Source organism: Cornus florida, unplaced genomic scaffold (assembly GCF_030987335.1).
Source record: "Cornus florida cultivar Cherokee Brave unplaced genomic scaffold, ASM3098733v1 CherokeeBrave_3.0.0_Hap2_Chr02, whole genome shotgun sequence".
NCBI lineage: Eukaryota > Viridiplantae > Streptophyta > Magnoliopsida > Cornales > Cornaceae > Cornus > Cornus florida.
In genome coordinates, this window is record NW_026775572.1 from 29,571,151 (window position 1) to 29,586,732 (window position 15,582).

The 15,582-nt window shown below is 37.1% G+C and overlaps 1 protein-coding gene and 2 pseudogenes across 1 annotated transcript; all 3 read right to left on the reverse strand.

Moving 5' to 3' along the window:
• Positions 1-1,888: 1,888 nt before the first annotated feature.
• LOC132295938 (pentatricopeptide repeat-containing protein At1g56690, mitochondrial-like) lies at positions 1,889-4,626 on the reverse strand (annotated as a pseudogene).
• On the reverse strand, positions 4,166-9,044 carry LOC132295939 (ABC transporter I family member 20-like; annotated as a pseudogene).
• LOC132294524 (pentatricopeptide repeat-containing protein At1g56690, mitochondrial-like) lies at positions 6,007-14,346 on the reverse strand. Its single transcript, XM_059792418.1, has 6 exons — positions 14,151-14,346; positions 9,505-11,665; positions 8,874-9,007; positions 7,971-8,090; positions 6,234-6,329; positions 6,007-6,114 (listed from the first exon to the last, which is right to left on the reverse strand). The coding sequence occupies exon 2, from the start codon at positions 11,649-11,651 to the stop codon at positions 9,540-9,542; it is 2,112 nt and encodes a 703-aa protein (XP_059648401.1). The 5' UTR covers positions 11,652-11,665; positions 14,151-14,346; the 3' UTR covers positions 6,007-6,114; positions 6,234-6,329; positions 7,971-8,090; positions 8,874-9,007; positions 9,505-9,539.
• Between the last annotated feature and the right edge of the window lie 1,236 nt (positions 14,347-15,582).

A 15,582-nucleotide genomic window follows, 5' to 3' on the forward strand; every position in this document is an offset into this window, starting at 1 on the left:
CATATCAAGCCTTAAGGGAAGAACTTGCCAACTAAAGTAGCTTGTCAGGCTTGTCTGCACTTCATAAAGATCCTTTGATTCAACGCCTTCACCACAGATCATACACAAGGGTTCAATGTTCAATACTCCAATTTTTAGGACCTTATGAACTGTAATTTTGATGTGACAACAACTCCACAATAAGTGTTTTAAGTTTGTTCTGTGTGTTACCATACCAAATACTTCTTTAGACCTGCTTCATTGAATCTAGGGGCAGCAATGGGGCGGGGCGGGGATCTCATTCCCCATCCCCATTTCCGTTAAATTTTTCAATCCCCATCCCCGCTTAAAATTTCACCACCACCCCCATACCCGCCACCGACCCCGACCCCTTATCCCTGGCCCCATTTAACATATATATTTATAAAAAAAACATAATTTTTCTTATTTTCATACATATACTAAATCTAATTTAGTAATAAATTATTATATGTAAGAATATATTAGTAATTTCACACTTAATTGGAGCGGACGGGTTTACCCCATCCTTCCCATGCCCCTGGCGAGTTTTCAAAATTTACCCCAATTCCCATCCCTGTTTATATAAAAGGGTCCCTATCCCCGTTATAAACGGGACGGGGCGGGGATGGGATTTTGCCATCCTTAATTGAATCTCTAAGGTAGGCTGACTATACAGATAACCTTCCATTCCTCACCAATCCCTAAAAGCACTTGACTTCACCTACAGTTTCAAGCAATAAGATGCGTATAGCATATGCGGATAAAGGGAGAACATCAAGAAGATGAGCAGATAGAGGACAAATCAAATGAAGTACAAGTGTACAACTAATATAGAAGTACTTGGCAGATAACTTCGAGCAGGATTAGGGATGGCAATTTAAATCGCTTCCACTTTCCAAAAAAAAAAAAATTTAAATCGCCTCCGCGGTTACCCGCTCCATCCCGTCCCATTTTTTATAGTTTTGGGGAACCGTTTTGCTTATTTGGGCGGGAATGATTTGATATAATAAAAATCCGTGTGGGTTTGGTGCAAGGGCAGGGGATATCGCCCCGCACCGTTTAGATAGGCTAATTACTTAAGCACCCTTATTTTATTAGTATATATATATTTTTCACTATATATTAAGTACCTCATATAACAATATTAAAGTAAGAAATTAATTTGATTAAAAGAAAAGTTGAAATGGTGAAGAATTGAAGATGAAAAAAAAAAAAAAAAAAAAAAAGAGCAAATCTATTTCAACAATAAATAAATTATGGTCTTAAACGGAGCGAGGCAGGTACCCGCTGGGGTAAAAATGTTAAACGGTTACAGGGATATGGTGAAAACTTCTCCCATTTTGGCGGTTTTGGGCGGAGACGAAGACAGGGTTTTTAACTATTGCTGGGCGGGGGAGGATACACCCGCCCAAACCCGTTCCTATTGCCATCCCTAAGTAGGATATAGTAGTGCATATAAAAAAAAATTTCTCCCCAAAGTAACAAACTAAAATTAAGACAAAGAGAAACACAACACGCATATGATTTTGATTAGAACTATTCTGCATAGTTTGATGAAGGATAGACATCACCCATAAACTTATCGAAGACATCGTTCAAGAAATATTAACACTAATGTATCTCCAATAAAGAAGATCCTTGCTGACAGCATTACTTTGTAGTTACTCCATAAAAGAAAAGTCTATAACCAACATATTATTAGGATTAGAATACAGATTTAAAATATTAACATCAGTGACCCCTCCAAACATCCTTTTATAAGTAGCAGTGATTTAGAACAGTTCAAAGCAATTAATATAACTATCTGGCCTCAGAAAATTTAATATGGGGACCTGTCAAGTATGCATATACATTCTCATTATATCTTAAGACCATAAGCTGACCTTAAATCAACTGGTGAACATCAGGTCCAGTGTAATCACCAATAGTCACTGCAAGAACACAAGCCGTCTTTAAAGTGGTGGAACCTATTACCATCCCTCAATATGATTTCTCGCCCTGTGATCTTTGCAATTAACTTAATTGCAGAATGGCAATCCCCACAAACTCTTCATTACACGAATAAAGAACACGAATGATTGGTGATTCATCTAGTGGCAGGTTCTTCATCCTTCGGGCACTTTCAATGGCCCACCTAATTTCACCAGCAGCCTTGTGATCAGTGAATGCTCAGGGTGGGGCATGTTATCCTCCTCCTGTGAACATATGGACTTTCTTCTCCACCTCAATCCAGCTACAACCAGGTGATTTGATCACCTGTCTAGACCTCATGTTTTTCCTCAGCTCTGCAACATCGGCCCACCTACCATTTGACGCATACATATTTGATAGCAAGATATAAGGCCCAGCATTTTTGGGCTAAAATTGTAAAAGTTTCTACGCTGCAACTTCAGCCAAATCCAAGTTCATGTGGGTTCTATAGGCACCCAATAAAGAACTCCAAACAATAGCATCTGCTTCCACTGGCATCTCTTTAATTAAATTCATTGCTTCATTTACTTGGCCTGCTCGGCCAAGCAGATCAACCATATACATTGTGATCAAAACTGAGGCAACGTACACATCAGACACGAACTGGGATCTGATCAACTGGGCATGAACCTGTCTACCATGGTCAAGACTGGTCAGGCTGGCACAAACAGAAAGAACACTTATAAAAGACGGGAAATTCAGCCGAACTCCTTGTCTTTGCATCAAAGCAAACAAATTAAGTGCTTCCAGTTCAAACCCTTTCCGTTCATAAACCTTAATCATCGTACTCCAAGTCCCATCATCCTTCTCCTTCATCTGATCAAAAAGCTGCCTTGCTTTAGCAACCTCCCCATTCTGGCCAAAAGCAAGTATCATTGTGTTATAAGATACAACTGACTTCATGGGCATTGCCTCAAAAAGTTCCCAGGCCTCTTCAATCCGTCCACATCAAGTGTAACCCATCAGCATAGCTGTCCATGACACCTCATTCTTCTCTGGCATTACTTCAAAAAGCTTCCTAGCAATATCCACCTGCTGATTCTGTGCATAACCAGAAACCATTGCAGTCCAAGAAAAAACATTTCGACAAGGCATCTCATCAAAAATCTCACGTGCTTCAGGCATACGACCTTCTTGACAATACCCATTTATCATACTAGTCCGAGCAACTACATCCTTCACCGGCATCATATCAAAAAGTCGGCGAGCCTCATCAATTCGATATGTATTACTTCTGTATATTGAATCTAAAATCAAACAATGTTTATCGCTTTAGTGGATTATTTTTTGGCCGGTTAATGTGTCGAGAGCAATGGAAAATTCTAGGACATTCGGAGTAAGTTGATTGTAGAGTTGATAAATACTTGAGGAGTGTTCTTAGATAGTATGGAGTAGTTTCTTCCACTCACTCATAAACTTTCCTATATATAGACAATTTATGCATTCTCATTAATGGCTAAATTCTATGGTTGCCACGCAATTCTAACTTGATCTATAAGTATTTTCTTTTCGGAACCTCGCAGACCCATTGTTTCCAACTGAATCCGATGTGAGACAAAAACTCATTGGGACCCCGATCCAATGTAAGGTAAGAACACATAGCTTCGACCTAATAACGATCAAGACCAGCCCTCTACAAGGCAAGAACCTATTGTTAAACCCATCATTGGGACCGGTGGGCAAGAACCTATTGTTAAACCCATCATTGGGACCCGGTCAATGGACCGGGTAACAACCGGGAGACTGGGTGTGAGCGTCTGGCCTGATACCATTTGTCACGGACACAATTCAACCCAAACGATTAATCGTTTGCCAAGTGGTGTTAATGCTCATCCTTATATACCCAAGACCCTTCCCATCCAGATCATGTGGCACAAGAATCCATAACACAAGACAGTAATGGCAATAATTGAGCCACAAATTTCGTTACCCATTGCCACAATGATCTATCCAGTTTACTGTCAAAGATTTTACAAACAATCAGAAATCCATGCGACTCCAGAAGATTTGGCTGGCAGATCACTTCGTAGTGCTATGTTTAGTTGTTAAAGGGGTTTGAATTGTAAGGCTCTGAGGACCTTCCAATCTGCAACTTATAAATGTTGGATGAGTGGTATTGATGCAACTTATTGTTTGTACTCAACAAAGCATTTTCCCAACTATCATTTGCGTAACAGTAAATACCTCCAAAATAGTCGAGAAAACCCAGAAAATATTTGCAAATACAAGACAATTATACTTTTGAAGCATACACAAAATTACATTAGGAATTTTATTCTCATTCCAATTCATAAGAGCCTAAACAGCGTCTTCGTTTCTCATACAAGTATTATGCAAAAAATGTGGGAAAAAAATAATGAATTTTCTCTGTTATTATAGATGCAAAACAACAACTTAACATTAGGGAGAAGATATATATGAATTACAAATTGATAAAGAAGGAAAGCACAATACTCAATCATGAACCAATCTATGAGACTCCTTTTTCTTTTTGTGTGCGAGCGTGTGAAAGTATAGACTACTTAGTGCTGCAAATGAGCCGAGCTGAGCCGAGCTTTACCATGTTTGGGCTCGGCTCGCCAGTGCCAGGAGTGTGCTTGGGCTCGGGATCGTGCAAGCCTGGCTCAAGCTCGGCGCATCTTCCTCTGATCCCATCAACACTAAAATGAGATTGAGACTCGTAAGAGAAAGAAAAACAGATTTGAGAAAAGAAACCCAAGAAAGAGATTTGAGAGACAGAGATCTATGAATACCGTCATTGATGAGCAAGAGGAAGATGTGTTGAATTGAGACCAGTAAGAGAGGAAGAAGGACGCTTTGTTGAAACTGAAAGTTGCACTGCCAGATATGTTGGGGCTGCGAGATTTGTTAGGGATTTTATCTCAAATGGAATCAACGGCTGATACATACATAATATATATATATGTGTGTGATGATAGGGTAAACAAGTTAAGTGGACTTGGGCTTAAGTTGAAACATTTTGGGCTTAAAGAAGAATCAAGTTGGGCTGAATTTATATTATATGGGCTAAAAAAATTGTATAGAAGATTTTTAAAAAATAAATTAATTAACATTTTACTAAACGAGCCTGTTCACGAGCCTAACAAGCCTAAAAACTGTGTTCAAGCTCGGCTCGTTTACTAAACGAACGAGCCTGAGCCGAGCCGAAACTGTTTATGAACAGCTCGGTTCATTTGCAGCCCTAACTACTAAATAAAAATGAAGGAGCAATAGGAGGAAATATGAACCTTGTTCCACTTAGGCCACCTCAACTTTTGGAGGTTCTTGTTATTAGTAGAAATAAAACTACTGCCTCAGAACTCTGTTTGAGCTCAGGACAAAATTTTCTTCACCACCAATGGTGGAATGCAGCCACCCTGCAGCCCAACCATTGTTCAATGCACGGACGGCAGCTTGGGCTGGAACCCAGTCACACGACTGCCCTCAACTTGTTTTTCAAAATCTGAAAGACCGTTTGCCTTCCTCTCTTTCCTTCTTTTACTCTCCTCATCTCTTTCTTTCCTCAGCCAACTCTCAACAGTTCTCTGCAAATCCATTCCCACAAGGCATAAACAATACATAGACCCAACAAGTTGGTACAAACTTCAACAAAATAATTATAATGAAAATTCAAAGAAAAATTTCAAGTGGAAGACTAAATCAAGAGAAACCTCACTTGCCAATAATGATATTACACCATATCCATATTTTTGGTTGCGTAAATTTAAATCCAACAATATTAAAGAACACCAAACTGACTGGAGGTGCTATAGTTGGAGGATTTTTGTGTTTAAAAGACTGCGGAAACTGACCATTAGTGACAAATTGGTATTCTCCTTAATTTTGTCCATTGGCATTGCTAATTGCAACTTCCCGTGAGCCACATAAACCTGGAAACAACATAATGATTTTTAGAACTAAGTAGAATAAAAAAAACAAAAACAGAAATTTAGATATGAAACATGGACAAAAAATGGATTTGTTACATACAATATGTGATGGCGAATCATCAAGACCATCGAAGATATGTGTAGCATAGATAATTGTAGCACCTCGCTCTTCACATTCCTTTCTGAGAAACTTCAGAAGGTCAGCCCTTGCCAGCACATCAAGGTCAACCGTAAACTCATCAAGAAGAAGAACCTAGACAAAAAGAAGTGCAACTTTGGATGAAAAGAAGATCTCAAGAATTTAGCCAAGAAAGGTTGAAATGTAAACATTTACATCTGAAAACCTAAATGTCATGCAACAGATGAAGATACCTTGAATGGCTTTAGCAGACCCATACAGATCTGCACTCGTCTTCTCTGACCATCAGATACCTTGTGCATTCTCCAAGATAGATCAATATCTAGCACCTACATTATTGAGTAATGGAGTAATTTGATTATAACTTGAGAAACAACATATTGCCTAGGCCTAAAGGTTGAGACATGACGATGCCCACAAATTTAATAGTCACTTTTTCAAAGATGTACACACAGAGGAAAGAACCATTACTCTTAACTTCTCTTTACCATCCTAAAGAATGCAATTAACCCGTAGTTAGTTAAAAATTATTGTTTTTGAAATTTATCTAAAATTTTCTACTCCTTGACCATTTTGAACAATCCATATACAGAATGACGTCGCACCAAACTTTGTTCCAATTTTCCCTAGCCTTTTGGCAGTTCTGCATGAAAAACAGAACACCAATTTATATGTTCATTAATATTTATGCACTCTAAGTAGGACTAGACGAGTATATTAGAGTACAATTCTGGAAAATATATAGGTAAACATGTATGATGGAAGCATGACTACAATATGGAAGGCTATAATATAAGAAGTGACATTTTAGTTACTATAGCTTATAGGCTTACATAAAGTTCAGCACTTAATTATAAATGGACTGATAAGACAGATTTAGCGTGAAAATCCATGCTATATGATTTTTTTTTTTGTTTTGATAAGTAATAGTTGAATAAAAAGGCGGTCAAAAGGGGAACGCGTCCCTTATACAAAAGTGGACATGCTATATGATATTTGATGATGATATTATTTTGATGTCAAACTAAGTAGGGATAAATGCCAAATTAGAAATGTGAAGAGACTATAATTAAGAGGCTTAAGATAACTAGAATGAGAACATAATATGTGAAATGAAAATACATATGTAGTAAAAATTGAGTCAAGAAATTTAAAAGCAAAAACTTTATAATAGTCACAAAGATAGAGTGTTGAAGGTGATATTGCTCATAGAATCAAAGTGTGATGTATTAGATGGTGAAGTGTTTCTTGAGTGATCATCGGACACCTCTAAAATTGAAGGTAATTTCTTTAAAATAGATATGAGGATCCGTACTTCATGAAACAAAATATTGGGTCCCTAAGAACCAACTTCTTCAAACTAAGGATGCAGAGATAGAAGTATGATAAGATCATAAAAATAAAAAGTAGAATTAGATATGAATCTCGTGATCTGCCATAGGAACTTGGAGTCTTGCATTTGTAAAACCATTGAAGTAGCACCATTGGAAATAACGTGAAAAAAACCATTAACATGGTTTGGTTATGTAGACAAAACTAACAACACTAACGAAGAAGAGTGACATGGTGTGTGAAGAGGATCACATTAGGCGAAGAGGAAGACCAATATTAACATGAACTGAGATAGTGAAATAAATGATAACATGTGGTTAAAATAAAAGTTGTGACCTCAGATGGAGCAAAAAAAAAATGAACCAAGATTCATGTATGACTCCATAATTGGTACAAATTAAGTTGAATTGAGTTGAACGTTGCATATTAGGAACTAAATTTCCATTAACGAAAATTAGTTCAATTAGCCCAAACTCGGTGTAGAGATGAATTTTTCATTCTGGAATCTTTATTTACAAGTTTACTAATTTTCTAATAAATAGTTTATCATGTTTTATCACTCGAACCACGTGCACACAACATATAAAATTATGCTAATAAAGTCAAAGACTCTCACAAGAAAGACTTTGGCATCTTACCTTGATAAGTTCAGCTCTTCTTTGAGGATTACTTCATGCTACTCCAAATATCATTTTCTCAGCAGAAACATCCGTTTGTATTGGAACCTCAAAACCAGCAAAAGCCACTTCTCTCCTCCACTGGAATTGAAAATTAAAAATTTTCACAATTAGATATTACTTGGTTGTTACTTATATTTTTGAAGCCATAGATGACCCGATGAAATTCCAAAAGTTTTGTCAGCCAACATACATAACTGACTGCAACTTAAAATCGCCAAACATTGTAAAATTAGATTTGATTCAGGGAAAATCAGGAACCCCAAAAAAGAAGCCAGCACCTCAAAAAAAGGGGTTTTTTTTTTTTTTTTTTTTTGTTAGGTAAGTACTCACACACACATTTCACAAATTGCCCACGATAGGGCTCGAACCTCTCACCTCACCTCCCCTTTGAGGGAGGAGAGGTTATAGTTAGGGCTAATGGCCCATTAAAAAAAGAAAGAAAAAAGCTATATTTAGAAAATTTCAGATGAAATAAAACATAGAAATTTTGACCACTTTAATACTTCTTTTTCATGATTAAGGCTCATAATTTGGATCAATTATATAAGATTTTGGATGAGAAAGGCCCAAAAAAAATTGGAAATAAATAATTTGGATCTTCCAGCTGAATATTCATCACTGAAACAGGAAATCATACATTTGCAACTTGAAAACAAATGCATAAGCAACTGATAACCTTACATAAGTTCAACCTTCTGTTTGCTATCAAAGAATTAGACAGCTAACAACAGAAACATCCAACTGATATTTTCCAATTTCTAGCAGAAAAACCAATTATCAAACAGCTATTCAAAAATACATACCAATAAATAATGTATATAATTCATAGAATTAAGTGATATAAAACAAAAAAATACAAACCTCGCCACCAAGATAAAAGAGATCACCGGAAGACATGAGATTGGTGTCATGGAAAGCCGATCTTCTGAGCACACAAACCATATCTGGCTCCACCATGTGCTTCCCTCCCAATATCTTCAGAATTGAGGTTTTCCCTGTCACATTGACATCAATCCAATTAGCGAAACACATAGAGAGATGAGAATTTCAGATACGCCCTGGCGCCCTGCTTGGTTGCTGAGAAAATGCAAACGAAACGAAAATTTAACGTAAAATTAATACAATACACAAATGATTTTGATTAGGAACTATTCTGTATAGTTTGATGAAGTATAAACATCACCCATAAACTTAACGATGACATCGTTCAAGAAATATTAATACTAATGCACGTCCAAAAAAGAAGATCCTTGCTGACAGCATTACTTTGTAATTACTCCATATAAGAAAACTCTATAACCAACATATTATTAGGATTACAATACAGATTTAAGATATTAACATCATAGCCCCTCCAAACATCCTTTTATAAGTAACAGTGATTTAGAACAGTTCAAAGCAATTAATATAACTATCTGGCCTCAGAAGATTTAATATGGGGACCTGTCAAGTATGCATATATATTCTCATTATCATAAGACCATAAGCTGACCTTAAATCAATTGGTGAACATCAGGTCCAGTGTAATCACCAATAGTCCCTGCAAGAACACAAGCCGTCTTTAAAGTGGTGGAATCTATTAGCATCCCTCAATATGATTTCTCGCCCTGTGATCTTTGCAATTAACTTAATTGCAGAATGGCAATCCCCACAAACCCGAAGGTTCTTCATTACACGAATAGGCATTCCTTCAGGCACTTTCAAAAGTCCATATCCCACAGCCAGTTTCTCGCTATGATGCTGCAAGCTATGCACCTTCTCTTCTTCATCTACATCATGCAGCACAAAGCTACCATCAGGACAATACCCAGCTTCTCTTAATGGCCCACCTAATTTCTCCAGCAGCCTTGTGATCAGTGAATGCTCAGGGTGGGGCATGTTATCTCCTCCTGTGAACATATGGACTTTCTTCTCCACCTCAATCCAGCTACAACCAGGTGATTTGATCACCTGTCTTGACCTCATGTTTTTCCTCAGCTCTGCAACATCAGCCCATCTACCTTTTGACGCATACATATTTGATAGCAAGATATAAGGCCCAGCATTTTTGGGCTCAAGTTGTAAAAGTTTCTTTGCTGCAACTTCAGCCAAATCCAAGTTCATGTGGGTTCTACAGGCACCCAATAAAGAACCCCAAACAATAGCATCTGCTCCCACTGGCATCTCTTTAATTAAATTCATTGCTTCATTTACTTGGCCTGCTCGGCCAAGCAGATCAACCATACAAGCATAATGTTCAGTTGTTGGTTCCACTAGATACTTGGATTTCATGGACTCGAAAAGTTTAAGCCCTTCTTTTACTTTTCCAGTGTACCCACAAGCTGAGAGAACTCCAATAAAAGTAACATCATCTGCTGCAACACCTAAAGAACACATTTCATAGAATACTTGTAAAGCTTTCTCTCCAAAGCCATGTTGAGCGTAGCCTGTGATAATAGAGTTCCACATAACAATATCCTTAGGAGAAAATCTATCGAACACCTCTTTCCCCTTAACAAGATCACCGCATTTAATATACATTGTGATCAAAACTGAGGCAACGTACACATCAGACACGAACTGGGATCTGATCAACTGGGCATGAACCTGTCTACCATGGTCAAGACTGGCCAGGCTGGCACAAACAGAAAGAACACTTATAAAAGACGGGAAATTCAGCCGAACTCCTTGTCTTTGCATCAAAGCAAACAAATTAAGTGCTTCCAGTTCAAACCCTTTCCGTTCATAAACCTTAATCATCGTACTCCAAGTCCCATCATCCTTCTCCTTCATCTGATCAAAAAGCTGCCTTGCTTTAGCAACCTCCCCATTCTGGCCAAAAGCAAGTATCATTGTGTTATAAGATACAACTGACTTCATGGGCATTGCCTCAAAAAGTTCCCAGGCCTCTTCAATCCGTCCACATCGAGTGTAACCCATCAGCATAGCTGTCCATGACACCTCATTCTTCTCTGGCATTACTTCAAAAAGCTTCCTAGCAATATCCACCTGCTGATTCTGTGCATAACCAGAAACCATAGCAGTCCAAGAAAAAACATTTCGACAAGGCATAGCATCAAAAACCTCACGTGCTTCAGGCATACGACCTTCTTGACAATACCCATTTATCATACTAGTCTGAGCAACTACATCCTTCACCGGCATCATATCAAAAAGTCGGCGAGCCTCATCAATTCGACGGCCTTGAATTAGGCCACCCAGCATCACCGTCCACGATACAACATTCCTCTCAGGCATTTGCCAAAAAAGTGATTCCGCCTCTGAAATCAACCCCTCTTCAACATGCCCTCTTACCAGCGCAGTCCACGAAACAACATTCCGCTCTGGCATCCTATCAAATACTTTCCGAGCCTCCTTTAGCATTTTATTCTTGACATACCCTGAAATCAGCCCATTCCAAGAAACAGTGTTTCTTTCAGGCATTCTATCAAACAGAAACCGGGCTTCATTCGGTTGATGATTCTGAAAGTACCCAGCAATGATGGAATTCCAAGAAACAATACTCTTATGGGGCATTTGATCAAACACTTTTCGTGCATTTTCGATTTGGCCAATACGTGCAAACCTAGCTATCTGAGAATTAGCTGAAATCGCTATACTTGAGCAGTATGTTCGATACTGCATCAACAAAAACTGCATCGATTGACCAGAACCTTAACAACCCGAATAAAAAGGCAATTAATTTCGACTTTTAGTGTTAATTTAGGGGTTTTTTAGACACCCATCAATCAAATTTTAGCAGAAAAATATGCAATGATGAATAATTAAAAAAAATGAAAATAGGAAGAAAATGTTCTACAATGAGTCGATGATGATTCAAGTTTTAACAACAATGAGATGATCTCAGTTGAATGGGGGAAGGCGGGAATAAAAACTAGGGCAACGTGTCACTATCTCTGACTTCTATACAGACTCTTCATCGTCGAACCGTTAAATCAGATCGAACCGTACGATTTTATCCGGTTTTATAATAAAACGGTTTTGGTTCCTATTCTAAAAATTAAAAAGTTCACTTTGGATTTCAATTACACCTCTATGAAACTTCTCTCTCTACCATTTATAATAGTGGCACATGGTAAGAAATTAAAAGACGATAGTAAGGCCTCATTTGGGCAAACGTTTTCACTTTCATTCAAAATTTGTTTTGCAGATTTTTGAGTGTTTTGTGTTGCGAGTAGCGTAAACAAAACATCAAAATGCATTTGATAACTTTGTTGCGTTTTGACTTTTGATATTGATGATAATGACTCTATTTAGAACGTGGGCATGCACGTCTATCAGGATTTTGTTAAATTTGTGAGTTTGCTTTTTAATAGTGGATTCACAATAATAAAAAAAAATTTCCACTTAACCAATTGTGTTTGTGCATTTTTCTTTCACATTACAATTAAGAGTGGGTTCACAATCATGGGTCAGGAAGATTCTTCTTCTTCTTCTTCTTTTTTAACATAATTAAAGAAAATTATTTGGAGTGAGAAACTCCGAATTCGAACGTGAAGAAATTTTCTTTTACCAAAAAGAAAATGTTTTGGAGTGAGAATTTTGAATTCGACCGTGTGAGATTTTTCTTTCTTTTCATAAAAAAAAATGCCTTGGTGTGAGAAATTTCAAATTTGAACGTGAGAAGACAGGGCCGGCCCTGAGATTCCAAATATTTTGAGAGGCCCTAAGCGAACTTTCGAATGTGAGGCCCTTGAGTATCACACGCGCAAAAAAAGAATTACAAGAGTGCGAAATTTTAACACGATGTTTTCAAAATCTATAGCTAATATAATTGTGCCCCTGTGCATTGTGCAGACAACTAACCAATAACTATAAATTTATCACCACCAACAAATATTTGAGCGCGCGTACAATGTGCATAAGACAACTAACTAATAAGTATAAATCTATCACCACCAATAAATAATTGAGCGTCTGTGCAGTGTGCTTAAGACAACTAACTAATAACTATAAATTTTTATCACCACCAATAAATAATTGTGCGCATGTGCAGTATGCTTAAGACAACTAACTAATAACTATATATTTTTATCACCACCAATAAATAATTGTGCGCATGTGCAGTGCGCATAAGACAGCTAACTAATAACAATAAATTTATCAATTAAAGAGTGCGAAATTTTCACAGGCACAAAATAAAAAATGAAGAGAACAGAAAATTGCAGCTTCTTTTACATTCATTGTTTATATAGCTACTAAAATTTGATGATTACAGATGACAAAAATATGTAGAGATGAGGTGACTATATATATATATATATAGGAGGCTGAACTTGTAGTACTGAAGAAGTAGTGGGACTTTTAGGTTATAAGTGGCATCCACTATCATATATAGTTTTGTCTTTCACTCTTTATATTAACTACACTACACTTTGTGTGTGTTTTTTTTGGGAGCCAATTACCCGCAGTGATTGATTGATCATTGCTACAGAAGACCTGTGCAAATTAATAGAAAAAACCATTAACTTTTGTTTTGTTAAAGCCTGCTCTTGATTTCCATGTGTTTGCACATTCTGATGGCAAGTGCTTTGACAGTATTATTAACTGAAATTCTAGCTGAGCCAACTTCAAATAACATCAATAATGGTGGTATGTATCTTCATATAAAAATAAAAATAAAAAAACCCTTAATTTTGCACTTTTAAGTATGAGCATAATTATTAATTTAGAGATCGAAAAAGTTAATTATTACCTCAACCCGCTAGAAGGGATCCTTAATTTTCGTGGGATTGAATGTGAAAATGCAAAAACTTATGAGGAAAAGGGGTATGATTGCTGCTGTTGTGAGATTGGAGTGGAATTAGGGAGAGGAAAAAAAAAAAAAAAAGTGCCCGCCATAGATTATGGACTCGATCGCCATGAAAGACACATGTAGAAAGGCACACATTTATTAAAATACTAAGAGAATCATACTATATTAATTCAGCTTTTGATAGCCATCACACACAGTGACACACACACAAAAAAAACCATAGTTTGGAAGCTACTTTTCACTATTGGAACAAAGGTAAAGGCCCAAATCAAACGAACCAAAGTTAGAACAAATCAAATGATGAGATGAACGAAAGAAAGAAATATATATAAAAGATCGATTCATGCAAATGGAGAGAGAAGAAAGAAAGAGGATGAGCATACCTCGTCACCTGAGGCGATAGCGGAGGCTGCGTCCTGCCGAGAGTCGAAGCAGATTGTGTCGTCTGAAACTTGCCCTAACTTAATAGTACCTTTTCTTTTTTCCATCCCCTATGGGCCTCAAAATTTGAGGCCCAAGGCGACCAAGACTTGTCCCAACCTCCTTTTTTTTAATTTAAAAAAAAAAAAAAAAAAAAAAAAAAAAAAAAAAAATTGGATTTCAATTACATCCTTGAGGTGCCTCTATGAAACTTCTCACTCTCCCATATTATTATTATTATTATTTTTTTTTTAATCATTTGAAAAGCACAAAAGCCAAGCCAAAGTGACAGTATAGAAGCATAAACAAAGCTAGATAAAGACATACAAATCATAAAGTAAAGTAATAAAAATAAAAAACATGCTCCAAATTTATTAAGAAAGAGCCACCACTCTAGAACGGAAACCACTAAAAGGAGAAGAGTAGGATTTCAATTACATCCTTGAGGTGCCTCTATGAAACTTCTCACTCTGCCATTTTTTTTTTTCATTTGAAAGGCACAAAACAAAAGGCCAAGCCAAAATGACAGTAAAGAGGCATAAGCCAAGCCAGATAAAGACATACAAATCATAGAGCAAAGCAATAAAAATAAAGAACAGGCTCCAGATTTGTTGGGAAAGAGTCACCACTCTAGAACGGAAATCACTAAGGGAGAAGAGCAACAATTAGAGTGATCAAAGGTTAGGCCATTATTAAAGCAATAGCTCCAAAACTACATCCACAAGGCACCTGCACACACCCAACCCTGCACAAGATCAAATCAAGCCAGAGAAAACAAAAATCGACCCAGATCGATCATAGATCTAGCCGAAAGGAAAACAACAGATCCACCATGTCGAGCCGAAAACAAACCAAACAAGAGCAGATTTAGCCACACAAAACAAAAAACGATGTGAAAAACCACCCACAGGGCGAACTTATTGAGACACGCCGAGATTATTAACCTGCGGGAGGAGCAAATCAGGAGGAAATGAGTCGCTAAGAGAGAGAGAGAAAGGGTAGACTCTCTCTACCATTTAGAATAGTGGCACTTGGTAAGAAATTAAAAGAGGATGGTAAGGCCTCATTCGGGCAAACTTTTCCATTTTCTTTCGAAATTTGTTTGCAGAGTTTTGCGTGTTTTGTGTGTTTTGTGTTGCGAGTAGTGTAAACAAAACACCAAAATGCTTTTTGATTTTTGGTACTAGTGATAATGACTCCATGTAGAAGGTGTACATAAATGTCTATCACGATCTTGTTAAATTTGTGATTTTGCTTTTCAGTAGTGGATTCACAATCAAAAAAATTCACCTAACCAATTGTATTTGTGCATTTCTCTTTCACATTACAATTAAGAGTAGGTTTACCATAGAGGGTCAGACAGATGATTCTTCTTCTTCTCAATTTTTTACATAA